A 27052-nucleotide genomic window follows, 5' to 3' on the forward strand; every position below is an offset into this window, starting at 1 on the left:
CATCTCGAAGATTATCCAGACCACAGTAGAAGATTTCCGTGTCCATTTGACCTATCCAAACCATTGATATATATACATTTTCATCGGAGATGATCGCAAAAGGTGAGCGCTAGCTGTTGATACAACTCGATTGTTCCGGTTTTAAATAGCTACAGATACACACAAAGACAAAGTACACCTCAAACACGACAGTCGAAGACTACCAATAAGCAGTCCTCAAGTCTGAAGATCCCCCTGTGACGCAGAATCCTTCTTCAAATCAAGAACTGCCGCTTTCTCCTCATCTGCGATATCGCTTGCTCCCCCCGACCCCGTGAGCTGCGATTGTGTTAGTCGAGTGATGTTAGTAGACTTGTCGGTTGCCTGGTGTGCGATAAAATCGAGGCGGGACACATGGGTCTTCGTTCCAGTCGTCTTGGCCTTCTCTGCGCTTGCTACCACTAGCCGCGCGATCATGATGGTCGGTGCCATACCCTAAAAATGCGTTAATCATCAATGATAACCCCAGGACAGCGAATATATGCTACTACGCACCGTAGTTACATCAAGAACAGCCTGGACGTATGGAATAGCCGCAACTAACGGGGATTCTAAATCCCAAAACGGCCCAATGACAGTCATAACAGCCTTCACCAGGAGCACCAGGGCAACTGCGGAAGACGAATCAACAACCGCATCCGACATACGGCGACAAGCTGCCCAGGCTTCTGAAATCCGCGTCTCATTCTCAGTTCGCGTCTCAGAAGAGGTTTTGTGCAGCTTGTAGGCGATGAGCAGGCTAGTGTATGCGGCAGCACCGAACGACACAAACGCCAAAGATGCCGTCATGTGTCGCTGCAGATCGCTCTTTAACTGTGTGAGCGTGCGCTGAGTCGTTCCGACTAGCACAGTATTTGTGATCGCGAGAGCTTCCGTTCCAGTCAGTATTAGCATTGTCATACACAATTCCGCCACTACAACTCACCAATTTGTACCACCAGAAGAACCAATGGGGCAGTGACAACTCGAACCTCCTCGTCCCAGAGGTAATAGCACCTCCATATCTTCCAAATTTACATGAGCTCTGTGTCACTCGTACAGAAAAGGCATTGCACATACCAGCAACATGCTCGAGAGAACGAGCAGGAACCCCTGCACGAACTCGATGACCGCCGCCACCGCCTTGGGGCTGAGCACAATCGCCTCGAAAATGGTCTCGCGCGTTGCGCCTTGCGTCACAAAGCTCCAGTTGAGGAGATACCACTGCAGCACGAAGTCCACAAACGCGAGCGTGAACGGAACTGACATCAGCGTCAGCAGAACCGGCCGCCGATTCAGATGGTTCTTTGACGGCTTTCTCGAACCTAAGCGCCGGGATTGATAAGTTCAGACCTGTTTGAACTGTTTTGTCGTAAAGGAAGGGGAAACGCACAGTATAGGTATACCGTCCCTCCGTACACCATCATGTATATCCCTAACAAACGCAATGTATGTCATTGTCAAGGCCCGCTCCAGAAATTCTGTCACTTACCTATCAAAAAGTTCAACAACATCGCCGCATTGAGGCTCGCACTCAATGTATAGTCCTCCGCAGTTGGTGAAATCGTTGAACTTGTATCAGCCATACTGGAATACTAAGAACAGGGAGGACGGGAGAGGGGCCGTCTGACAAGAATGATGTATAGAAACTACTCAGCAACGAATCAGACCTACTTATATCACATCCACCCGCTCCTTGCTCTTCTTCCCACTTCAATTGATCGCATCGATTTAATGACAGATGGTGGATTTATGCACTGGAGTATTGTATATTCAGCATTAATCAATCCCACTCCGTGATCTTATTGTTGATTGACCGTTGTACATCGCACTAGCGGGTGGTAGGGTGAGAGATGCGACGGGCTGCTACGACAAAATGAACGCAAGATCGACCTCACTAGCGACAATTCAGCTATCAAAATCCCAATAACATTTAAAATGCTAATGCAATTTCTCAGATGTGTGTAACCTCGGCTCATTTCAACGGTGCTTCCGGCTTCATGGAGTGTTTGAGGCTGTGCATCCATGAGGTCGATAATCACAGAAAAGAAAGAACTTATTCTTAGACTGAGATGAGAAGACCAGCTTGATTCCCAAATAATGACAATAAAAATAACTCAAGATAGATTTATCAGGACACGGACTGGATCAATCATAAGACCAATCTCGTGCTGATAATGTCGATATGGTGACCTTCACAGCTCCGAGTCAAGTGGGGCTGGAGATAAAGGATTTAGTGAATGTAAACGTGAGAAACCCTTTTAAAAGGGAGCACATTGGTGCATTCATATCTACTCTAACCAGTGGTCCCTAGAACAGCAAGGATGACAGTTTGTATAGACAAAGTCTATTCGCTCACTTGACCTCGTCGTTGCGAAATCTGCCATCGAGGCGCCCGTCCACTGATACCATGAAACTCTGGAAACTCTACCGACTTTCGTCCTGCTAACTCTACCTCATGCCTACTAATAGCTAACTTAATAGTGTCCTTGAACTTGTAAGGATGGAATCAGAGATTTATGGCCTCTGGCGCATGACCGAAAATCATTACCGGGCAATCCCGGAACGACAAAGCCACGACCGTGATTTTTTTTTCTTTTCTCGTCCTTCAACCTGTGTTCACCGCCAGCGTTTCCTCAGCTTCACATCTAAGCTTCATGTTAGTTTGAATATCACAGTCAAGCCTGAACGATAGTTCGATATACTTGATGAACGTTCCTTTACCATACTGCCAGTGATCCTTAGTGAGCCAACCAAGCAAATTAATCTCTGGCTATTAACCTACCAAAGACGATTCACAAAGTCAAAAGGCGTGGACAAAGAGGAGATATTCCGCTTCTATGGGTCTACCAGCTGATGTGTACCGGCGCAATTTATCTCTGACATGAAGAAGAGAACCTCCCTGATGTCAGTTGAAGGCGCTCAGAAGGTGATGTGTGCTAATTCATCATGGTTTGATTGATCCACCCACTTTGATTGATCTATGTTCAATGGAAATGTTCATTCAGCTTCTGAGCTCACGGTGTTTTCATTTCGCCTATAATATGTTTCCGCAGGCAACCCTTGGTACCATGACCCTTCTGCTCTCTCCCTCTATAGCGTAATTCACTACTTTCCTATACATCAACGCGTTGTGAAAGACACAAATTGTTAGGTCTTGGCAGTTGCTTGTATATCAGTTTCATCTCACTATTTATGTTTGTTTCCGAAGACTTCTATGCAGTAGGAAAATTTAGATAATGCAATATTTCTGTTTCGAAAAGAACTTTCAAGAAAAACACGGATATTTTACTCGCTCCAGTGCCAGCGAGAATTAACCTTCAAGCTATCTAAAAGACACTAAAGTAGCCTTGGTATCCAATGTCAGAATATTCTTCCCCATTCTGGGGCTCGAAGAAGACCACAGCGTCCATTGTGTCATTCAAGAAGAAATTGTACGCATGTCCAATAGAGCCTTTGCTGCCAAAGATAACTCCCCAGAGAATAGCAATTCCCTTAGAAAAGGAAGATCATGTTTTAACAATTAGAAAAATCAAAAACTGAAGAAGATCTCATACATCTGCTTTCAACTCCGAATTACCCCACTTGGCAACTTCAGCCTTTGTAACAAATGAAAAGTCGTCGCCTGGCAGATATATACGTGAATATGCAGAATGTACACCCGCTCAAGGTAACTTTACTTACAGTCAAATATTTGGTTACGCCATTTTGTTGTTTTAAGCCCCGACTTGGCGTATATCTCGTCACGCGCGCCCTTGGGGACCATGACGTACCTACCTACATATGAGTCGTTTTATTCAAGATTCTAGAGTGATATTAAACGCACAATCCGTCTTGGAGGTAGGTCTGGCAGGTGGGAGGGATGTGAGGATTCTTGTAGAGAATGGCCTTGATTTCATCCGCGGTGCGGCTCACGCGATGGATAACCCAATCTTGAGATTCGGTTGGGTAGGGTTGCCATCCATGGACCTTCGTTCCTACATGCGACAATGTACCTAAGTACAGTAGTTACAGGAGCAAATAAATTACACACCAGGAGTGTAATTTTTCTCGAAAATATCAATGAAGGTCTGGCTCCCAACATTTTGGATCCTGGAAGGTTTGCGTTAGAGACGCTGGTTTTTCTAATTTTCCAACTTCTAAGCTCACTTGAAGTAGGGGCCGTTGGCGATAAATTTCCACTGCTGATCCTTTGCGTATGATGTACCGACGACATTGGCCCAACCTTGGATCTTTGCTCCGTTCTGCTTTGAGGCATTATCCAAATCGAGGTAGGTTCCAGACCTCAGGTTGCGCAGGGTGTAAGTGCCAGGCTGTCCTGGGACTTCCTGAATGATCCATTGTTGGTTGAACACGTCTTTTGTAGTGGAATCTTCCCAGAGTTGACATTGAGTGCCGTTCTCCGAATTTCCTGCCATGAAATTGACCTATGTGAGCTGCGAGTAACGTCGATAAAGATAACGTTTACCTCCCAGCAAGTCCAGGGCAACATTGTTATCGTTGACCTGACCCCTGCTGACGATGGTGTAGACGTGGTTAGAAAGAATGGACATTGCTGCTGCAGAAAACTTCACGTATATGAGTTGATGGATAGTTCTGCGTTAAAACGCCATTTTATACGGTTATTCAGCACCCTCATTTGGCTGTATGTACACAACTTATCCCCGAAAGCATGAAATCGATTGCCGCCTACTCGGAGACCTACTTAGTTCCATTCAATCCAAAAAAAGCTTACCGTATTCAGAAGATAGGGAAGGTCAATAATCTCTTGAACCTATCCCGTAAAAAGACGACTCCGCTGCTTCTAATCATCGTCTACGTTTGTACCTTGGCCTTGCAGATCTATTCTTGCCACATCGGTCAGGGTTTGAGTACGATGTAAACTAGTCTTTATACACATGCTCAACTCAGAGTTAAACTGCTCAGCCGTTTATTTAGAGCCGGCCAGACGCATGTGCTTAAAGAGACTGTATCCTCAAGTTATTGTAACCCGCCAGGTTAAATTAGAGAAGTTCGCTGCTGATGCAGATATTAGATGTAATATAAACATTGTGTTCATGGGAATAACTTTGAACTCGAGGGCGTTTAAGCCAACACCTGAACTTGTCGTGCCGTTTCACTTGCACGTTGACTCATTTCAAAGCATGTTATTCCCAGAACATTCGCATGAGTCAATAGACTGAATGCGATATCATCCTTCTTAGAAGATTCGACTCTTATATGAATCGGAAGATGAATATTCCGTTCCTCTTAATTTGAAAGCCGTCACAGACATTATGTACCGATTTATGGAACATTCTCCAACGTCATAGAAGAGTGTCGGCATACCCTGCAAAACTCGCCACCAGGATATCCATATCTGGACCCTCATCCGTAATTTGCAGCATAATTTCCGGGAATCGGACTTTTCGTTGACGTTTGGTCCTTGGAAGATTAGGTAATGTAACAAGGTGGGGTTCTGGCATCCATTGGGTTGTTTTGTTTCCTCGTGATACAGAATGGCCACGTTCTTACTTAGAATTCTCCGACCTCCTCATTCTATGTTACCCCCATCACAAGCTCGATGCTCTTGCAACTAAACTCCGTCGAGTACCCTCGCGACAACAAGCCTCAATCTAGCTGTAGCAATATCCTGTTGATTGTTAAATGGAACACGCCTACGGGGCACCTTCGCTATGAAATTCTGCAATCAACACTTCCTCAGTCAGGTTGCGGTTTTTTCTGTCATGAAGATGAGTGTTCTTTTGCGACTATTGGTGCGCGCTCCGTGTGGCTGACATCACATTTTATAAACTGGCCTATGTTTGAAAGTTTATCGTTTCCATGAAACGGATACTTACTCAAGTAGCATCGGTTTCTGGGTCGGAAAAGGGTGATGGGGGGTAATGAGATACTTTCCGACGAGTCGATTGCCCTATTGCGACTATAATTGGTTTAAAAGCTTACAGAAATCAACGGGGTCCAAATATCCCAGATAATTTATCCCCTTAGCAGATCCATGTCATAGAACAAACCAGCTGTACGGAGTCGGAAACGCATCCACTACTCACATCTTAGGATTAGTTCAAACGTCGTTTACTGGTTCGTGCGCAATAATTACAGCGGAGACTCAATATCGTGATCCGGGTGACGGGTAGCAAGACCACCGTTTTTCTCCGACCACACTCACCACCTAATGCTTGTCCAACATATAAGCCAACGTCTATCATTTCCCCTGAAAGCCACCACTTCTAAGTGCCCATTTACGGTCATTTTACCTTCACTGGTCTCGTTTTATGGATGATGTCGAGGCAAAACAGTCAAACGGATACAGGGGTTATCACGTCGAGTTGGACATTGAGGCACATATTTTGGTACGCCCTCTAAAATAATGCCTTAGAATGGGATAATAACTATGGTTGTATAGTTCATGGCATCTCGTCTGGTTTTCCCCTAACTGTGCACATATAACGATTCGACAAGTAAATGTTCGATTCCCTGGAATTGCATTTAAACATTTCAATATCTAATTGCTCACCATATTCAACTTTAAACTCACCTTTACGACTGCGGGAACACACTTGGTTGTTTCTTTGAATTGTACACCTGCGGCTGTTCTGTATATTGAATCGTTTGAAGTTGGAGAGCTATGTGAGGTGAGTTAATCAATTGTATAAGATCATTCCTAATACTTTATTTCGAGTCTAATTTTTCAAACGGCCGATTCCTCAAATCTTCACACGTCATATCGACAAGCCTATATCGGACATGACAATTCAATTGAACACCATTTAAAACAAACAGAGCAAGTCGATCAGACCATTTTACCTTTCCCCTCGACATTGCATCGATGATGTCGTTCTCAGACTACATAAAGGAGGTGGTAAGGCAAAACATATCTGACGTGAGAAATCTCGCTAATGTAGCCTTTAGAGAGCAATGTATGTTCAGGCCGCTGTGCAATCTGGATTATCGCCCCTATGCGACGTTTGTCAAAACCTGGATCTATGGAAAACAGAGAACCGCCCAGATTTCAAATACTCGCTCGGACCCTGGAAGGAGATTGAGCGCAAAGCTACTGTGTCGGGTCCTCGCTGCCCTTTTTGCGTGTTCATGTACCCTATAATCATGCGAGAATATAACCTTGAGCAGAATCCAACTGTCTACATCGAATGGAAGAAGGAAGGAGGGTTCTTCATGTTTACCCGTGGGCGGAATATCAGTTTTTTGACTGGACACACTCCTGGGTCGCCATATGGATTCGCTCGCACAGTTGAACCCAGCATTGATCCTGGTCTTGTTAAGAAGTGGATCACCCTCTGTGAAACGCAACACGGAGGGTCGTGCACCCCTCGACGAGGGATCATTCGAACGTCGGAGGAGGGAGTAGGGGTCAAGGTTCTTAGACTCGTGGATACGGAAACTAACTGTATCGTAGAAGCTTCCGGGGACCCTCGATACCTCGCCCTCAGCTATGTATGGGGTCCAGGTCTCCCTGCTATCCGTTTGACGAAAAACACAGTGAAAGACCTTAGTGGAAAGGGCGCATTTGACAGGCATCGCGATATAATCCCGAAAACAATTCGGGATGCCATTGATTTGGTCCACATGATTGGAGAACGTTACCTCTGGGTTGACAGTCTTTGTTTAATCCAGGATGACGAGGCGGATATGCTGGACGGAATCAACCATATGGACCTCGTATATCAGTGTGCACTGGCTACAATCATTGCCTCTCACGGAGAACACTGCAATGCAGGGCTACCAGGCGTACATCCAGGTTCTAGAACGGTTTCTCAGAACATTACTGAGGTACTACCTGGAATATCCATGACGGAGACAGAAGGTGTTTATGACTCAATGAAAGGAGTATACAGAACTCGTGGTTGGACGTGAGTTCCATTAGATCGTCATCCAGCGTGCTAATCAATATTATCAATAGACATCAAGAACTCGTCCTCTCCCACAGGGCACTCATCTTCACAGAAAACCGCATCCATTTCCGATGCCGTGCTAACAGCTGGTGTGAAGACACTATCTACGACCAGTTCCCTTTAGCCGTCAACGAGGTCCTTCACTCAGGCGGTGGAATAGAATTTATGGATGATAATGAAAACAGCCCTTTGTCATCCTATGTCAAACAACTCTTTTTATACGTTGGTCGTAATCTAACGAAGGAGTCGGATACCATACATGGATTCACAGGGATACTACGATTTTTGTCGGGCCGTTGCAAGACTGGAATCATTGAGGGAATGTTCACGGCAGCATTTGACGTATGCATTCTTTGCTGGAACAACTTTCCACGCGGCGTGAATGATGTAGGCCGTCGAGCGGGATTTCCTAGCTGGTCCTGGGCCGGGCACCGTGGAATGCGAGATGGGTATGGCCGCAAGTGCACGGACCCAGCGTCTGTTAACCAATGGCTTCAAAAACAAACCTATATTGTCTGGTACGTTCGCAGCCCAGAAACGTATGCGCTGGACCTAGTATGGGACCTCGAATCACAGGCAAAATACGGGATACCTGAGGCTAGCGATATCACATACAGGCCAACTGCAGAGGACCCGTACGGGCGATGTGCATCGGAAATTCAAGCACATGGAAATCAAACCAAGCCGAGAATTGGAAATAGTCAGAGGGATCTTATCATCCGAGCGGAATTGGACAAGAGAAAATACCACTTCATTCACTTCTTTGCGTATACGGTCCGCGCCTATGGCTTTGGACCTCCACCGCAAAGCTCGGACTGGGCAATGGTCCACCCACTGTTAGACCCCCAAAGGCGTCAGATCGGGTCTATCAAGTTTGATATTCAGACCAAACCTGAGATGAAGAAAAACAAACATGAGCTGGTCATGCTCTCAAAGATGGATCAGTATGATGACTTCTTCAATGACACGATTACATTTGAGAGGCCTTTTTATTGGGTTATGCTGATTGAATGGGTTGGTACGAAGAAGGTTTTAGCGGAGAGGCGAGGTATTGGGTTAATTTTTCAAGATTGTATGGAATATGTTCTTTCTCCGGGAAAGGTATGGAAGGAAATTGTTCTGGCCTAGGGCCAAGTTCACAAGAGCACCATTCCTTGACGTACTCACACGTGACTGATGTCGGTGGCTGTCGCGAGTAAAATCCCAAAAACCATACAACATGCCATTGACCTTGTACAAATGATTGGAGAGCGATACCTATGGGTTGATAGCCTCTGTCTGGTTCAGGACAATGATGAAGATATGCTGGATGGTATAGCCCATATGGACCTCGTTTATCAGGGCGCCATATGCACTATTATTGCTGCTCATGGGGGAAATTATAATGCGGGACTTCCAGGGCTGCATCCTGGATCCAGGGTCGTGCGTCAAAAGGTGGTTGAGGTTTTGCCAGGAATTTCAATGACAGAAACAACGGGAGTTTATATCTCGATGAGAGGGACCCACGTAAGGCGTGGATGGACGTAAGTTAAATCTTCGTGGCTTGCATCATGAATAGATTGCTCATTAAATATTAAAGCCTTCAAGAACTTGTACTCTCGCACAGAACCATTGTATTTACAAGCACCCGGATTTATTTCAGATGCCGAACAAATTGTTGGAGCGAGGATACCATATATGATAATTTTCCTGCTGCAACAAACGAGGTCCTTCACTTGGGCGGTGGTATCGATTTCATGGACAATAATGAGTCACGTACATTGGTCTCTTATGTTTCACAGCTATTTCGCTATGCCGATCGTACTTTATCCCAGGAGTCCGACACTATCCATGGGTTCCCTGGTATTCTACGTTTTCTCTCCACACAATCCAGGTCCGGAGTTCTCGAGGGATTACTCACTTCGTCTTTTGACATATGCCTGCTATGTTGGGATGCATTTCCATTGGCAACTGAACGACCTTCCAGACGCAAAGGATTTCCTAGTTGGTCCTGGGCTGGCTGCAGTGGATTACGGGACGGATATGGGCGAAAAAGCGGAAGCCCTGATTCTGCAAACTCGTGGCTTCGGACGCAAACATATATTGTATGGTATAAGCGCGGATTTAAAGATACCAATCCCTCTTTGGTATGGAGTGCGGAGCTGTGTGATAAGTACGGTCAACCTGAAGACCACCACATTGGGTATAGATCTAACTCAAACGATCCATACGGTCGGGACAGCTCCGATTTTGCCGCAGGACTACCGACCTACCCTACCAGCAGTGACTCTGATCGACAGGCAGTAATCACCCAGGAGCTTGCAAAGCGAAAGTATACCTTTCTACATTTTTTTGCTTATACTGTTCGTGTCCATGGCTTCGGAAATCCACCTCAAAGCTCCGCCTGGGCAAAGGTTCATCCAATTTGGGGTCCCCAAAAGCAAACGATCGGCGGTATAAAATTCGACAATCATAGGTTGCCGAAGATGAAGCAAAATACACACGAGCTGATATTGCTTTCGAAGATGGACATATATGACAATTTCTTCAACGACTCGATAACATTCCAAAGACCCTTTTACTGGGTTATGTTGATAGTGTGGATTGGGGAAGAAAAAATATTGGCTGAGAGACGAGGGATAGGATTCATTTTTCAGGATTCTGTGGAGCATGTTATAACTCCAGGAATGGTATGGAAAGAGATAGTCTTAGCATAGATGAATCAGAGCTTACGAAAGGCGTATATTTCTTTAAAAATAAGATGTCACGGTTGCTTGACTGGATAGTGTGATCACTTTTGCGCGAGTATTTTTAGAACACTGAGAAGTATCCCTGGTAGCCGATATCTGCCATCTCTTGCCCATTCTGGGGCTCGAAAAACACGACAGCGTCCAGTGATTCATTCAAGTAGAAATTATATGCGTGTGTGCTGGTGCCTTTTTCACCGAACATCACTCCCCACAGAATAGCGAAACCCTAAAGCCATAATTTTTTTTGTCAAATAGCATTGTCGGTAGGGATATAACTTGCTTACATCTGCCAACAGCTCCTGGGCGCCCCACTTTGCAACTTCACCCTTTGTGATAAACGCGAAATCATCACCTGTGAAAGGAAGTTAAGAACAATGGGATTTGGTTCAGAGCAACGCTTCTCACAGTCGAATATTTGGTTTCTCCATTTTAGGGTTTTCAATCCCGATTTGCTGTATATTTCTTCCCGAACGCCTTTGGGAAGAGTAATATATCTAAATGTATATCAGATTGGCATAATCTCTGGAAATGAGTAGCATAACTAGCGTACAATCCATCTTGGAGGTAGGTTTTGCATGTCTTGGTGATATGAGGATTTTTTGAGAGGACGGCTTTAATCTCATCGCCTGTACGGCTCACGCGGCGGATGACCCAGTCTTGAGATTCCGTGGCATAGGATTGCCATCCATGCACCTTCGTCCCTGGACGCGTGACGGGCGAATGATAATTAGGTCAAGAAATTCAGGTGCCCGTCAATGACTCACCAGCGGCGTAGTTCTTCTGGAAGACATCAACAAATGTTTGGCTAGCAACATTCTGTATTCTTTGATAATCGAATTCATGAGTATACCATTATAATTATAATATATAAAACTCACTTGAAATAAGGCTCATTCGGTACGAACTTCCACTGCTGATTTTTCTCGTATGGTGATCCAGCAGCGGAGGACCATCCTTGAATCTTGGTTCCGTTTGCTTACAACCCGTCACTCAAGTCTAAGTAGGTCCCGGAGCGCAGGTTTCGCAGGGTATAAACGCCCGGCTGCCCAAGTACCTCCTTGATGAGCCATAACTGGTTGAACACGTCCTTGGTGGTCGATTGACCCCAGATTTGACACTGGGTTCCTTTTTCCGAACTTCCTATGTCAAGAGACCCGGTAAAAAGAGATCGTAGGCTATTCCTTTACCAAAAACACATACCGCCTAAGAGGTCTAGTGCAACGTTGGTGTCGTTGACCTGCCCTCTACTAACGATGCTGTAAACGTGACCTGAGAGAATAGACATTGTTGAGATAGAAATTTGCTCGTATGAATCGGTGGCTATTCCACTTTGTTGAAACGGTTAATATATATCAGCTTGTCTGTGTGACCTGTCGTGTGCACGCACATACGTTATTCCTCCAGCATTTTTACAAAATCAGTCGCCGACGCCTGGTACTGACACTTGTCAAACGTCAAATAGAAATAGATTCACTCCGCACATAATTAGTTGTCCTCAGGGTATTAACATCATCTCCGGTGAGCATATAACACCGGAGTAGCTTGAAGCTTAGCAAGCTGCTAGCCTCGTAGGTTACAAGTCTGAAAATTGTTCGACTTACAGTTCAAGAGGCATAGCCGCGATTTGCTAGAAACGGAGAGGTAACACTTAAACTCTTGTCAGAATTTTTCAGGCACAGTTGAGGTACAGTATCAAAAAATATACGAAACCAAGTTGCCATTCAGGACCTTGATGCCCCAGAAGTTTTCAGACCGCGCTTCTCTGATGTTGAAACTGAATCGTACCTTGGAGCTCCCAACGCTGTGCCGATGGTATGGAGACGGTACGCATAAAAATCGCAGTCCAACCTCAGGTACACCATCTTTCATGGTCCCTTCTCGAGGGAGTTTCGTAAGTTCAAAGAGAGTTTGGTGGAGGAACTTGGTTGTTTTATCACGGAGTTGAAAGAATACCGGGCTAAAACAACAAACTTTCACACCTTCCGTCAATCGATGCCATTGCGTATCACGGCAACATGTAAGAATGTCCCGAGTAGTCCTTCGAGTCTGTACGTGAGCTTAAATATGCGTGACGGATGCTAAAGAAGACTCTTGACAGCACTGTATAGTGTAGTATAAGATGGGGACTGAAGCGAATGGAATGGATTGACATAACCTATCCTTGACATCTCATAAAATTATGCATTTCCTGCCTAACCACGTGTACACCATTGCCAGCAGAGAGCAGTACAACGATACCAATGTTCTTTTAGACCTGTATGAGCGTACGCCTTAATATTTTTTAGTCTTAATGTTGGCAATCATTAATTACATACCGTTTAGCCACGTCCGAGAACGGGACACCAAGTTATATCTGGAGCCAGTCAGATCAAAAAGAGGCGTTGAATCAACGATGGCTGGTGAAGGAGGTAGATGGTCATCCAGGGATCTACACTCTGCGCAATATCAGAACAGGCACCTATCTCGACCTGAACGAGGGGTCCAGCAAGAACGGAACAAAAGTGCAAGGGTGGGCGTCTCTAGCTGGCACCCCACACGCTCAAAATTCGCAGTGGAGGATTATTGCGAGCGGAAATCACTTCAAGTCGGTGATTATCTCTCTTCGTATTCGTTCAATCATTAACCAAATGTTCCAGAATTCAAAATGTCGCTAGCAAGACCTACCTTGATCTCGCCGGGAAAAAGCACATCCCTGGTGAGTACGAGTGACTAGTCCCAGCTTGATTGACGGTGTTTTCATCGCGTAACGTTTCATCTAGGTACTCAGGTCGTTGGATGGCAGATTGATTCAACACCAACCCAGGATTGGGTCTTCCGTCGAGTTAGTCGTACTGGGACGGAAATAAAAGCTTTGCTTGCTAGTAACAAGTCTGTCGACAACAACGTCGAAAGCTACCTCAAAGAGGGGATGTACGTACAGCAATCCCTCACCATGAATTCATGGCCAAGTGATACTGAAATCTGTGCAGCTACATTGTGCTCCCAAAAAGCGTCCGTGACGATATCCTGCATAGATCCGGCCTTGGAAGTTCGTTGAAATGGAGGAAGGAGATATTCGACAGTGAGTCTAGACGATTTATGCGTGACCGTTGTCTCCTTCTAACGTAGCTTCACAAGGCGATGACTTTGCGTTTGTTAGCAAGTCCCATGTTGCGAAGTGGGGAGCTACCGAGTTACTTGGAGATGTATGGATCATTTTTCATTACTTCATTCTTCGTTGAATTTAACTCGACAGGGCTTTGCTATCCTCTGGGGAGTGGTATTCGGTGGCCAGAAAGACTCGGCACATGTCTATAACTTCTTCTTGAACGATAATCTGGATGGTATCGTTTTCTGTGACCCCAAAACTGGAGAGCAGAAGGACACAATCAGACATAAAGGGTATCTTTCACTATTCTGAGGAACTGCCGAAAATAATCGAGTAGATAGTATTAGATGTTTATAATAATTGAAATGTACCTTCAGTACCCAAACACAGATACCCAGGTATCTCCACTCATGCATATATGGCGATGTATGTGAGTGTATTCATACCTCACATTCCTTGAGTCCCTCGCTGTCCCTGGTTCGCGCTCACCCCTCTGATATCAATACATATTTCTGAAGGCCCACTCGATGAAAAAAGGCTGTAACTTGTAAATCGGTTCCGTTTCTCCGAGTGGTCAATACCTGACACATGGTGAATTAGAACGTCAAGTAATGGCCAAATATGTGAGCTAGAAGACTTGCCCTTTCGCACCGCTCAACACCCCTTCATGGACAACTACCGTCCGCCAAACTTTCATCACACCTACTCGCATTCATCCACAAATTTGTCTCTGATGCCTGTAGTGGCAGATTGAGGTGGGGCGTCGACATTCGATGGGCGGCCCTGATGACACTCACGTTCAACAACAACCGACCCTCGCTCAAAAATTATTGAAGCGGAGATAACAAAACGTCAGTCGGCTGACCTCGCCCCTTGGATATGTACAATTCCAGACTTTCTTTCCCATCATGCCGTCATCCGAAGGGTAGCGCTATGTCATTATTCCTCTCCCGGATCATTTGCCTCACACAAAATCACCAAGCCCAACTCGAGGGAAAGCCCATTCACAGGGTATCCATCCAACCGAGTCCGAACCACCTCATGCCGCCGTTTCCGATTGGGCACATCAAGAAAAGACTATAATTAACTGCTGTGCACTTTAATTTTGCCCCAATGCCATCGACACGCGGCAGAGACCGCTGGCCGTTTGGTGCATTCCCAACTTCCCCACCACCCAACTTTCCTTCCAACCACACTCTCTGTTTTCGACCCACCTCGCCTAGATGTACGGCCAGGTTCTCGCCGGACTACTGCTCGCGTCTGCTTCAGTGCAGGCCGCTCAGAAGCCAATGCAGCTTGCGTTGAACTACAGCGGCGATGCCTTGTACGTCCCTATTTGACTTGCGGTTTTACCCTTCACTCGACACGTCTGATCGTAACGCCTTACAGCTTTGACCTCTGGAACTACAAAGTCGGTGACGACTTTCTTAACTGGTGGGGAGATCCGTCAAACAATGGTGAGGATACATTGTAGCACGGAGGTTCACGCACGGGCGCTGACCATGCATATAGGAATCGTGAATTTTACGGACCAGGCCTTTGCACGACAACAGAATCTCCTATTCGTCAATTCAGTTGGCAACGTTATTGTAAAGACGGACAACTTCACAGACGGTACTGGGAACGCTTCGTTCGTGAGGAACAGTCTACAATTGTTGAGCAAAGACCCCATCACCCCTGGGACGTTGATGATCATGGACGCGGTACACATGCCATTTGGGGTGAGTGTTTCTTTGGGTTATCCATCCTCATCATACTCAGCGCTGTTTTCCTGCGTCAGTGCGCAGTGTGGCCAGCGTTCTGGATGAACGGCGGTGCAAACTGGCCCTCATTAGGTGAGATCGACATTGTCGAGAACATCAACCTCGCCACGACCAACGCATACAACCTCCACACCGCGAACGGATGCAAGGCGTCGACAGACGTGGCCATCACCGGCGACCTCATCTCTACAGACTGTTTCAATGTCACGAACCACGATCAGGGCTGCAAGGTGCAGGACACAACGCTCTCGTACGGTGCGGGCTTTGCGGGGAACGGCGGTGGCGCGTTTGCGTTCCTGTGGGACGATGAGGGCATGCGGATATGGTTCTTCCCCCGCCCTACCATTCCTGCCGATTTGTCCACGGCGAGTCCGAATCCTGACGGGTGGGGGACGCCCACTGCGTTCTATCCCAGCTCGACATGCGATACGACCAAGTTCTTTGGGCCACAGACATTGATCCTCGTGAGTTAATCATTGGCCCTGCTTCTGTTATTGTGCCTGATGAAATCATGAACTTCACTCTGTCATCCTATATTCCTCAATATAATCAGGAGATAAATGTATGCGGAAACTTTGCTGTGGAAAAGTTCAACCAGACTTGCTCGGCCGTCGCCGCCCAGTGTACCGACGTTGTACCCAACCCCTCTGCATTCGATGACGCGTATTTCGAGATCAGATACATTACAGTGTTTTCAAAGTGAGTTAGCTTTCATTAATTCCACAGAAGCGATGCTTGACACGATCTGACGCGACTTGTGATTTCATTTAATCTCATAGTTCGACTGTGCCGAAAACGAACCTTACAGCGTCTGGGACAAGCGGAAGCAGTACAGGCACCCAATCTCCCGGCGCTCAAGCAAGCACAAAATCCAGCGGTGTTTCGCTGAATATACCCACGTCATTCTCTGTTCTGTGTGGAATTGCTTTCCTATCACTCTTTTTCATGTAACGCTCTTTTGCATGAGCTATCTTTTTGTATATCCACGGGACGATTAATAACGTTTATGGACTCCCATTACCTTCCTTTTGTTGTTATTGTTGTCATATCTAGTATTAATACCGTTTAACTAGACAATGTGTTGGAATTACCCCTTGTTTGGGACTCGATAAATCAGACGTAGTATCCTCTGGTCGAAAGCTGATATGTGGTACATGAGAAATTTATATCATTTAACCGTCATTCAAACATCAGCGCTAGCATTCACTTCCTATAAAATTTTCATTTCAATAAATTTTTCAAGTTGAAATGGAAGTTCAGGACGTTAACACGTTACGCCACATCAAATTCTCACGCGAGCGATGCCATCAATCGATGCGCGATGGATGTCTGATGATTAAATTTTTTCTCAGTTTCTATCTTCACTGCAATAACCTATCCATCGTCTGAAATCTGCTACCCTAATTCATCCCCAAAGTCAAAGTCAACTGAGCACCGAGCCATGAGGCAAGGATCTGGAGTCAACGTGAAGTGGCAACGCTCTTGTCCTTGAAATTTTGTCCTTTCACGTTCACATGCTCCACCCAATCCTCAGCTTCAGGGCTCGGGTACCTCTTTTCACTGCCTTAAAACTCTATATAGGTGTCGGTTATTTTACGTAACAGAAGGAATACTGGAACTGCTTTTGGTCTGTCTTGGTATCGATTCTCTTTATGGCAACATTTCCAACTCTGGACGTCCTGGTCGCTAAGCTTGCCTTCTACGAAAACCTGATTTGCACAACAGTTTACCCTCATGAACTGCAAATCGCTTATTTTGAAAACGCTGGCTACCTGATTATTAAAGGGGTTCCGGGTTCTTCGAAGGGCCTACGAACAAGCGCGAATAACATTGCTTGTGAGGAGGAAGACGAAGACGGACCACACAACATCAACTTTGCTCACGTCGTGCTTTCAAATTTCTGGTGTAATCTGGGTTTTCCCATTGGTCAGAATATGATGTAGACAATCTATTGTATGAGTCTCTTTGAGATTTGTAGCTACATTATGTCGCTTGCTATATGCCACTCCTGACGCCGATCATGGACTACTCTCGGTATGCCAAATTAAATGGTAAAATCCTTTCACTTCTCGAGGAAACTTCAGTCTGAGGAACTCTTGATTTACAGGATCCAGAGCCATGAATACTATATGGATCTTGTCCTGCTTCAAGCTGATTCGTCCATGACTATTAAACCGAACAGCTGGTAGCCTACCTCGGCCTCCTTTCTCAGGGATTTAAAATTTTTCTTCATTGCCTTCAGTTACTTGGAAATTGTGGGAATGTGCTGATATTACTTCTCCCTTACTGAGGACACTTCTCGCTTGTCACGGAGAATTAGATCACCATATCAAGGACGAGGCGAAAGTGGGGCTTACTGAACTCCTTGATAAAGTCAAACAGTCACACCCAGTGATAGTAATCTGAAGGAGAACTGCAAAGTATTCGACGGACCGAGAATTATTTTCATCTATCACAGTCATGCCGAGCGCATGTCTTATTATCCTGATAACAAAACAATTAGAGAAGACGAATATTACGGGGAACACGGCGCTTATGTGGTGAGAATTTTTATCGTCTGCCTGTGTAGTTGTAGGTTCCTCATGGCAAAGTACTATTGATAGATACACCACTGTATGATAGAGCCCAAATATGAGGTGTTCTTCCAATTGCAATGATCCTCTGCTGGCAATCATGACAAACCATGGGTGTTTACGCGTTTAAATAAGGAAGCGAAGCAAGACCAAATCATTTTCTGTAGATGATGGCGGTAATTTTGATATGTAGTGCTCTCCTCGTCAAGCCCTCTCATAAAAGAATGAGGTCAGGAGACGGGAGTGTGGGTAAAATGCCGTGTTGAACTGTCATTGTGCGCATAGACGCACGCCTACATCGTGAGAACGTTTGCGTAGCAAGTCACGGTCGTGAGCTGACAGCTCACGACTTCCATAAATGGTGAAAATGTACATTTTGGGCGCTGTGACTGATGGGTGATCTTGCTCACCCAATGGTCAAAATGGTCACAAAGCACCAAATATGGAAATGGTGAGTTAGTAACTCACGGCGTGAGTTACTATCATTTTGTGATGCGTTGGCGGTCATTCTGGGATTTGCGAGTTCTAGCTTTCCTTCTGATGACTTTGAATTGATGTCCGCATTACTGGACTACGGCTAATGTTCCGCCTCATACCAGGATATATTGAAAAATTATTTATCAGAGACAGCCAAAGGTATAAGAAGGCACTTTATTCCTTTCATACGACATTGTGTTCTTACGATACATTTCCAATGTTCTCCTCCAAGTACATCTTGTACGCAACTTTTTCTGCACCTTTAAAATGCTACCCACTAACTGCTTGGCAGTGCCACTCTGCTCTTCGTCGTTTTGAACGTTGGTGCTGCTTTGGCACAGTTCACGATGTCCGTTCCCAGTCTCACCGTTGAGATTGGGCAAGAGTTCACTGTATCGTGGACTTCGAGCAACGACTGCAGCGAGCCGCAAGATGTTGATATTTGTCTAAACACAGACACTGTCTTCATTCCTGTCGGATCTATTTCGAGAAATAATACAATCTCAGGCACTGTCGATATCACTTTGAACTCGACTATCCCTCCAGAGTATGCAGCATATCTATTATGACTCCTTTATCTACGTATATGATTAACCATATTTTCTCAGCACATACACTCTGGGAATCAGATTCCCCGGTTGCTCGTACGTTATCATATCTGCCTTACTTTGAGCGTCATTCTGACATGCCTAATTAGATTCTTGCTTGCGCAAGAGTTTGACGACTTTGTTGTCGTGTCACCGACTCCGTGAGTTTCATTTCATCCAATGTATCCCTCTATGTCTCAATAGATTGAACATTTGTCCTCAGGACCTGTGACATCAGGGGCAGGGAATTTTATTCGTCAGTCATTTCACATTTCCTTCATGTCATATCTCATTAATGATGATATTACAGGAGAGTATTAAAGGGCCGTTCCCATTCGGCATAGTGTAACGTACTGCGTTGGATGAATGGCAGACTTGAACCGCGTTGTATTAAACGATTGTTTTGCGAAGAAAGAAGCGCCTGCCTGTGACATGTAATTTGTACCGTTGTACCGTGGATGCGACTTGAATACAAAAAGCATATTTTAAAAAGATATTTCATCAACATGGGCGCTATCCATTGCATATCAACGCTATAATCATAGTGAGTCACACCACGTTTCGTTACGCCTTGTCCCACGGCGCAGCGGGGCATGGTTCGGATGTATTTGCTCAGACTTGGCGCACAAAAACAGACAAAACCGGTCTATGTCGATGTATTTATAGGTTCCTGATCTTTCCATGAGTTCCGGAGGCAACATTTGTATATGTAGATCATTTATATTGAGAAAATACTATTGTGTACGCGTGAGGGAGTTGAGGGGAGCTGCCACGGAGAAAATCGTAACCACCTCTCGGGACCGAGATCAAAATACTAAAAATGATGGTGTTGAAAAGATCAAATATAGGCGGTTGTTTGCCTATGCAACATGGGATATATCTCAGTATGCAAATCGTCCTACTTGCACCCACTATTTCACCGGAATTTCAATTGTCAATAGGAAAGAACGCAATAGCAGCTTGTAAAATACGTGATGGACCCGCTCAGAGGACTTCGTCAGTTTCTTCCTTTTGACTTGGACTCGCTTGCGTGTGACGCAAAAAAGACCGGGTAGATTGAGTGGAAACTGTCATCCGTTCTGACTCAGTGCAGATGAATGAAATACATAGGGTTGGCGCTTCACAGCGCTTCACTTTGTATTCCAAGCCTGGAATTTGATGACTCGTCAATACTGTATCGTGGGAGTTACGGAGTCAAGGCCACCATCAAAACGATGGAAGACTAATTGAAAAAAAGTATAAAGAGAACGCAGATATCTTGAGTACGGACAAAGCGTTGCACCTCCTCATCCCTCTTCAAACCATCACAATGTTCTCCTCCAAACACCTCTTGTGAGTTGTTAGTCACCAATCAGGCCCTATACACAAGTCTCACATTGAAATTAGCTCAGCGCTCTTCATGCTCGTCGCAAACCTCAGCATGGTCCTCGGACAATATAGCATTTCCGCACCCACACTCGAAGTCCCTATCGGGCGCAAATTCACAGTCTCATGGACATCAGGCAACGGCGTCAACGACCCACAAAACCTAGACATTTGCCTGAACACCGACACCGAGTTCCTCCATCTCGCTTCCATCGCGAGGAACAACGCGGCTTCTGGGTCTGTTGACGTCGTTGTGGATGATAGCATCCTCCCAGGGTACGTATCGGCTAGCTATAAGAAACCATTGAGCTTGCACAGATTGATGGGATGAAAATACAGGACATACACATTGGGTCTTCGGTTCCCTGGTTGCTCGTACGTCACCAAATCTCTATCTCACTTAATGGGTGCTCGGCTGACATACGTCAAAGGTTCTTGATGGCGCAGCAATTCAACGACTTTGTTGTTACTTCGCCGTAAGCATCCACTATTATGATAACAGCAATACTGTACTCACCAGTCCAAAGTTCCTGTGGGGTCACCCCAAGAGCCTTCGCGTCGTAAGAGAACAATTTCCCGTCGTAAAATCTTTCTGACACATTACAGGAGAGTTTCCAGAGAACCAGTCGTCTAAACTGAACGTCGATCTTCAACCGGCTTTTGATGGCCAACTAATGATGGCGCAATGAATCATAAGAATGAATGACGAGTTGAAATATGAAATTTGTATCTACCGACTGAATTTCCACCATTTTTATAAGTAACGATTATCCCTGCGCATTTTGGAAGTGTTATCCGTGTGGGATCGCCTGCTACGAGACTCCGAGTCGAAGATGGGAATTCGACCACAGTTAGAGCGAACAGGAAAATCCACTCACGGCATTCATTGAAACACAGTAGTACCACCATATTCAATGTTTTACTCTCGTCTCCCGCCCATTCTCACTCCGCACATCCAGACCTCGTTCCATCGTCAGATATATGCAATATTCAGCGGGTAATTGAAAGGCTGGAAGTAAACAATTCTAGCTGTCAGCTATGATCGTAGAGTAGGGCTTATGTCACTTACCAACTTTGAATCCAACTTTCGGACATCTTTCCCAACAGCATATACGTGCTTCATTGTACGTGAATCGCCTTCCCCGCGTCATGTTTTGTCCGTGCCTAGGAGATGAAATGAGAAGCGCGTGTATATGCGATCTCAGTGTCGTGCCCATTGCGCCATTTTGCTTTCAGGAACTTGTGAGTTGGAACCAGGATTGAATAGCGAGGCTGGCCTAACGTAGACGCGCTCCATACATGGATGACTTCCTCGAGAGTGGCTGGGTCGCTGAGGGGCGTTCGGAATTGAGTCTCTGGAGCACTAGGATGGTGAGTGGCTGGCTCAGAGGGTGAAGTTGAGGAATTATAAGCAAGGTCGTGGAACTGGGAGCACATTCTGTGTTATGCGGAAGAGTAAACACGAGTCATGACAAAAACACACCTTGCTATGATCTCCCATTCTCCAAAGCGCAAGCGCAAGATGTACACCTGCATGTTTGTTGCCACACGGTATAGAAACAGCCATCGGTATCGTAGTCGTGGCATTGCAGCATAGGGGCGAAGGGATGGGTATGTTGGGGGCAAGCATGTTTATGAGGCGAAAGGCCGACACATTTCGATGATGTCGAAGGACGATTCTGTGACGCGTTGCGGTATGATGTGAATGGAATACATAGCTGCTGACGGTATATGTAAGTGACGAACCATCTAGGAAAAAGGATGGTTACCTTGGACTACCTTCGTCAAGCTGCTGCAGGCTGGCGATGAGAATGCTGTCCTAGTCGCGTTGCGCAAAAATGGTTCAATGAGGTAGTGATGGCACAATCATGCCCACTGAGGTAGTTTGATCGCTGCATGTCTGAGAGGTAAGGACCATATTCGACGAGATTCGATGTTGAACGAGGGTAGCAAAATTGCGCTCGGGCGTCGCTCGGCTAAGTCTGCTCGGCTTTATCCGGTCCTTCAATTTCTCACGAGCGACTAGGGGACATGAGAGGGTGGTGTAGAAAGTGTCGCCGACTAGATGGGCTGGGAGAGGTAGGAATGGCTGAATGGGGGTGGCTAAGTGGAAGGGATGTGGCTCGATAGAGGGGAGGTCACTATTCAAGGGAATAGAGAGACAGATCAATGATCCGTATTCCAAAGAATCTTGTATTCCAGGCCCCCCGAGACTACGGTTCCGTAAGCTGAGACGCAGTAAATGCTTTGGTTTCTGGCTGTAATAGTTTTATGCTTCTTTCTAGGCTCTAAGTACTTGCCGTATATTAGTCATCACTTTGATGTCCTGATTTTTTTATTCGGGGACTAGCAAATCGCAATTGTGAATATGGCAGAGGAAAGGCGAATCATCACAGAAGCTAGAACCAACTAGCACCATTCTCGCTGACACCCAATCAGATACATAAAGTTTTATCCAGACTATCGTTAAAGTATATTATAATTCAGGCAAACCCACCTACAGCTCCTTGCCATTGCCTGACGGAGGACCAATCCACAAAGTGCATCCTCCATACTCATAGAAACTCTTAAATACCCTCGTTATCATGTGGTCTTCGTTAATCTTCACCCTCATCACAATATCTACACTCCTGGTCCAATGTGCGGCCTTGCCAGTGTCTGAAGACTTAATATCTCGACTCACCGATCCTGCATCTACCAAGCACACTGACGGCCTCGCACTCCATGCTGCGGAGCCTAATCCCGTACTCAAGCCCCAATTCGCCTATCCTTCTCAGTCGTCAGGCGTTAGCACTCCTGTATATAGCCAGAACACCCACAGATCAGATGAATCGTATCGGTCGCACGTCGGACAGGGAATAATTGGTGGAAGTGTGGGCGGTATACGGTGATAGACAGGTGGTAGATACAAATAAGTCAGTTAGTTAGCTTTGTTTTGTGCGGAAGGAAACGAGGAACAAAGGTGAAGGAGGAAGAAATTATGTCTAATGGATCATGTGAAGCGTGATCTATGCGTCAAATGTGTATATATATTATATAAGGCTTAGCTCCGGGAGGCTTTCAATTGGCATGAGATACCTTTGTATCAGAGATATGGCCCATAAGTATTGCACGAGGTTTCACGTCGAACGAGGTTGGAGGGAAAGGGTGACAAGATCTACGCTCGCTCGACTTATTCTTTATTCGGGACTAGCAAAAGAAATATATAAAACCAACTAGCACCATTCTCGCTGACAACATACCCCTATCATTCAATGTAATAAACAACAAGTTTATATTGCGTCAAATGATAATATAATCTCCATACGCTCACCTCCAGCTCTTGCAGTCAACTAAATTTCCTGACCCAGGTATGTATCTTCAAACCACTAATCCAAATGAACCATCTTCAATACTAACAAACTCACTTCAAGACCTTCATTATCATGTGGTATTTGTCACTCATGGCCCTTCTCGCAATATCAACACTACTGTCCCACTGTGCAGCCTTGCCAGTGTCCAAAGAACGGCTTGACGACTCCCCCAGTACACTGACATCGAACATCGTACCCCCGAACCTATCCCCACACCAAATCATCAATCCGCCTATCCACTACAAGCGTCAGGGTGTTCGCATTAGCGTGGGCACACCAGTCATCGTTGCAGGTACTATATATCAGGGGTCTCCCGGACAGGGAATAGTCGGCACGAAGTAGCAGTTTTCGTGTTTAGGATGACCTCTAAATTTGAGCAGTATCTCAATTTAAGATTCGACATCAACTTTTATCCAAATAATCAGCGTCTCTACGTTGTACAAATACCTGCATTCCGCGGAAAAGGCTTATCAGCAACCTGATTCAAAGGATGTTCTAAAACCATGTCTTATTCGTTATTCGGGAACTAGCAAATGGCAATCCAAATTATCAGAGATGCTAGAACCAACTAGCACCATTCTCGCTGACAACATAGCTGTATGATTAACCCAGATAAATGGCATGTTCATTGCATCGTCAAAGGTCAGCATAATCTTGCAAACCCAGCTACAGCTTCAGTCGATTGAATCGCCACACAGGTATGTAGCACCCACCTTCAAACCAATGCTCCCCCACCGATCCCATTATTCCATCTTCTATGTTAACGAGCGTGTTTGAAGATCCACATTATCATGTGGTCGTCGTCGCTCATCACCCTCCTCGCCATATCCACACTGCTGGCCCACTGCGTGGCCTTACCAGTGTCCGAGAACGAATTATCCCGACTCGACAGCGACAGCAACACCGACTCCGCTATCACACACTCCACGTCCACCAAGCACGCCGACGAGCTCGTACTCCGCGACGCCGAGCCTGATCCCGCACCAAAACCTCAGTTCAGCTATCCCTACCGACCGTTTGGTGTAAGCATATATGGGAGCTACGGCCCATATTCAAAACAGGGATCCGTGGTGAGCTTAGGGGGGTTAAGCCACCATTGGTAGCCGAGCGACTTTGCCCAGTTTTTCGATGTATGATGTAAACAATAAACATGGCGCCTACAGCAACTCGCTGACTATATAATACATTGATCAAAAACCCTTTTCAAATACAAGACAACCTATTTTAATACTTCCAGTGGGCGGGTACCGTTCAATTAAAATGGGCGAACTGGATGATGATATCGTAAAGTATCATTGGAAGAATTGGTGTGACCAATAGTGCAGATATATCCCTTTTCTTGTTTTCTTCGACCACAACCAGATTATTGTTATTGGAGCCACAATCAACTCTTCACCAAACACAACAGGTTCAGAGGTGAAGTTGCCTGAAGTCGCCCAATTGTCCCAATGTGCTCGTACATTTAAACCCTACGCATACGAACAGAAGAAGCATATAGCAACATGCTATATTCATTCAATTGTGAAAGGAAAAAGCGGTAATTACTTTTTCTTAGTACCTATCGGATATTTGGATTCAAGCCTTCACCGCCACCACCCAATAATGAAGGTCTGCTAACACTGTAGTCACCTTTACTTCCACACCTTCTTCAGCATGGATACTCCCATGCATCTTTCTTCAAAATGTATGAGGAAAGATAAATACTCCAGGATAACTGACTGGGTTAATAAGGACTGACCAGATCATTGACAGAATCTTACAGTAGTATTCCCAAGCACACCTAAGGAAGAACATAATTTCTGTTCGGAATCTCTACTCAATCGGAAGGTCCTTGCATTGGCATCAAAGCGCGCGGTTACAAGAAGAAAACTAGCTATAAGAAAATATCATTGCAGTCAAGCAAAGACGTGTAATGATGGGACAAGTAGTTATGGGAAGTATAGACAATGGTATGTACATGATCAGCAATCTTGTTGCTGCTTAAAATAAAAGAGATCCTAATTAAATGCTCATCTTTAATCAATGACCTAATTACTTCTCCGCTCCAATTTTGCACGGCAAAAAGAGCCGTGATATTGAAGTCTGTCTACGCAAGGGACCACTGATTTCCACAAGGTGGTTAATATATGGGCTTATCTACGTGAATCCTCGTGCTTACGCTACTTCATGCAACATTTCCATAGTTCGGTTTCAGTCATTCCAGTTCGGTTCCAGTATTATATCAATGTGCTTGCACCTCTGAGATCTGCCCGAGTGTGACTGTGGAATACTTAGTAGTATACAACTAAAGTATGATGTATTTTGATACTAACCCTGGTTATGACTAGCCCCCTTATATCAAAATAAACTAATTTCTTACTCGAGGCGCAATTTAGTGGACAGTGACTAGAGGACCATATACATCCGAGAGAGATCACTCTATTTCTATCCTTGTCCACAGACAATCTGTGTCCTATAAAATGTACCCCAGCACAGACTGGGTAATACTTCTAAATGATGTGGCCACCTACTCCTTCACTCTATTTCCTCGAGCTTTTAATTTTGCTCGCACTCACACTCGGCCAGTGTATCCAGCCAATCTCCGCAACCGCCATCCTACACTTTCGCAAATCCAACGGCATCATCAATGTTAACCCAGGACCCTTAGATTCATTAATTCCTCCCGGCCTCCTGGCTAATACGAACAATGCCGATGGGACGACGTCTTCAGTTCTTGATCGCGGAAGCACTTTAGAACCACTGATTGGCAACATACGTACAGAGAACCTTGGAGGGGTACTCTCTTCAGCTCTAGCGCCCGGTGCAGTTTCTCGTACAAACCCACTAATAGAGGTCCACGTCCATGTTGACAAGAACGAGGACGAGGACTCGTCTAGCAACTCCATCGACTCTGAAGACGTCTATGTCTACGTTAACCTCCATGTTATTGACGATGAGGAAGAAGTCGATAGCGAATAGACTGTCTCCTCCTCCGAGTCCACCACAACAACAAAGATTGTCCACGTCTATGTCAAAGTTGACGAAGGCGACAACAATAATAACGACGATCGTTTGCCTTCCAAAGACGGCTCCGGAGAGTATGAAGAAACTCAAGTCAACGTTTATATCCATCTAGATGCTGACGACAATGATGATGACGACCATGACGGCAACGTTATCCAGGTTCACGTACACAAGAACTCCTAA

General features: G+C 45.5%; 10 protein-coding genes across 10 annotated transcripts; 7 read left to right on the top strand and 3 right to left on the bottom strand.

Annotated features, from left to right (window-relative positions):
* Positions 1–216: 216 nt before the first annotated feature.
* JR316_0004153 (uncharacterized protein) lies at positions 217–1604 on the bottom strand (the record flags this gene model as incomplete). The annotated part of the gene is made up of 6 exons (XM_047889922.1): positions 217–474; positions 535–908; positions 965–1043; positions 1099–1343; positions 1412–1453; positions 1511–1604. 6 exons carry the CDS (start codon positions 1602–1604, stop codon positions 217–219), a joined length of 1092 nt encoding a protein of 363 aa, XP_047749683.1.
* A 1743-nt stretch (positions 1605–3347) lies between these two features.
* JR316_0004154 (uncharacterized protein) lies at positions 3348–4571 on the bottom strand (the record flags this gene model as incomplete). The annotated part of the gene is made up of 7 exons (XM_047889923.1): positions 3348–3512; positions 3576–3643; positions 3703–3791; positions 3845–3995; positions 4052–4110; positions 4168–4429; positions 4487–4571. The coding sequence occupies 7 exons, from the start codon at positions 4569–4571 to the stop codon at positions 3348–3350; spliced, it is 879 nt and encodes a 292-aa protein (XP_047749684.1).
* Positions 4572–6850: 2279 nt separating this feature from the next.
* Positions 6851–9059, top strand: JR316_0004155 (uncharacterized protein; the record flags this gene model as incomplete). Its single annotated transcript, XM_047889924.1, has 3 exons — positions 6851–6880; positions 6931–7889; positions 7940–9059. 3 exons carry the CDS (start codon positions 6851–6853, stop codon positions 9057–9059), a joined length of 2109 nt encoding a protein of 702 aa, XP_047749685.1.
* A 1662-nt stretch (positions 9060–10721) lies between these two features.
* JR316_0004156 (uncharacterized protein) lies at positions 10722–11945 on the bottom strand (the record flags this gene model as incomplete). Its single annotated transcript, XM_047889925.1, has 8 exons — positions 10722–10886; positions 10945–11012; positions 11066–11154; positions 11211–11361; positions 11425–11483; positions 11539–11621; positions 11715–11800; positions 11861–11945. The coding sequence occupies 8 exons, from the start codon at positions 11943–11945 to the stop codon at positions 10722–10724; spliced, it is 786 nt and encodes a 261-aa protein (XP_047749686.1).
* Positions 11946–12839: 894 nt separating this feature from the next.
* On the top strand, positions 12840–14060 carry JR316_0004157 (uncharacterized protein; the record flags this gene model as incomplete). The annotated part of the gene is made up of 7 exons (XM_047889926.1): positions 12840–12924; positions 12983–13244; positions 13297–13355; positions 13420–13570; positions 13630–13721; positions 13778–13845; positions 13896–14060. The coding sequence occupies 7 exons, from the start codon at positions 12840–12842 to the stop codon at positions 14058–14060; spliced, it is 882 nt and encodes a 293-aa protein (XP_047749687.1).
* Positions 14061–14971: 911 nt separating this feature from the next.
* On the top strand, positions 14972–16462 carry JR316_0004158 (putative glycosidase C21B10.07; the record flags this gene model as incomplete). The annotated part of the gene is made up of 6 exons (XM_047889927.1): positions 14972–15072; positions 15138–15205; positions 15261–15469; positions 15529–15975; positions 16065–16210; positions 16291–16462. The coding sequence occupies 6 exons, from the start codon at positions 14972–14974 to the stop codon at positions 16460–16462; spliced, it is 1143 nt and encodes a 380-aa protein (XP_047749688.1).
* Positions 16463–18908: 2446 nt separating this feature from the next.
* JR316_0004159 (uncharacterized protein) lies at positions 18909–19492 on the top strand (the record flags this gene model as incomplete). The annotated part of the gene is made up of 4 exons (XM_047889928.1): positions 18909–19108; positions 19170–19205; positions 19259–19309; positions 19459–19492. 4 exons carry the CDS (start codon positions 18909–18911, stop codon positions 19490–19492), a joined length of 321 nt encoding a protein of 106 aa, XP_047749689.1.
* Positions 19493–20457: 965 nt separating this feature from the next.
* JR316_0004160 (uncharacterized protein) lies at positions 20458–20993 on the top strand (the record flags this gene model as incomplete). The annotated part of the gene is made up of 4 exons (XM_047889929.1): positions 20458–20480; positions 20535–20789; positions 20853–20888; positions 20945–20993. 4 exons carry the CDS (start codon positions 20458–20460, stop codon positions 20991–20993), a joined length of 363 nt encoding a protein of 120 aa, XP_047749690.1.
* Positions 20994–23098: 2105 nt separating this feature from the next.
* On the top strand, positions 23099–24208 carry JR316_0004161 (uncharacterized protein; the record flags this gene model as incomplete). Its single annotated transcript, XM_047889930.1, has 3 exons — positions 23099–23400; positions 23842–23863; positions 23927–24208. 3 exons carry the CDS (start codon positions 23099–23101, stop codon positions 24206–24208), a joined length of 606 nt encoding a protein of 201 aa, XP_047749691.1.
* A 2154-nt stretch (positions 24209–26362) lies between these two features.
* Positions 26363–27052, top strand: JR316_0004162 (uncharacterized protein; the record flags this gene model as incomplete). Its single annotated transcript, XM_047889931.1, is given in 2 exon segments — positions 26363–26809; positions 26825–27052. 2 exon segments carry the CDS (start codon positions 26363–26365, stop codon positions 27050–27052), a joined length of 675 nt encoding a protein of 224 aa, XP_047749692.1.

The sequence above is a fragment of the Psilocybe cubensis genome, chromosome 4, assembly GCF_017499595.1.
Source record: "Psilocybe cubensis strain MGC-MH-2018 chromosome 4, whole genome shotgun sequence".
Lineage (NCBI taxonomy): Eukaryota > Fungi > Basidiomycota > Agaricomycetes > Agaricales > Agrocybaceae > Psilocybe > Psilocybe cubensis.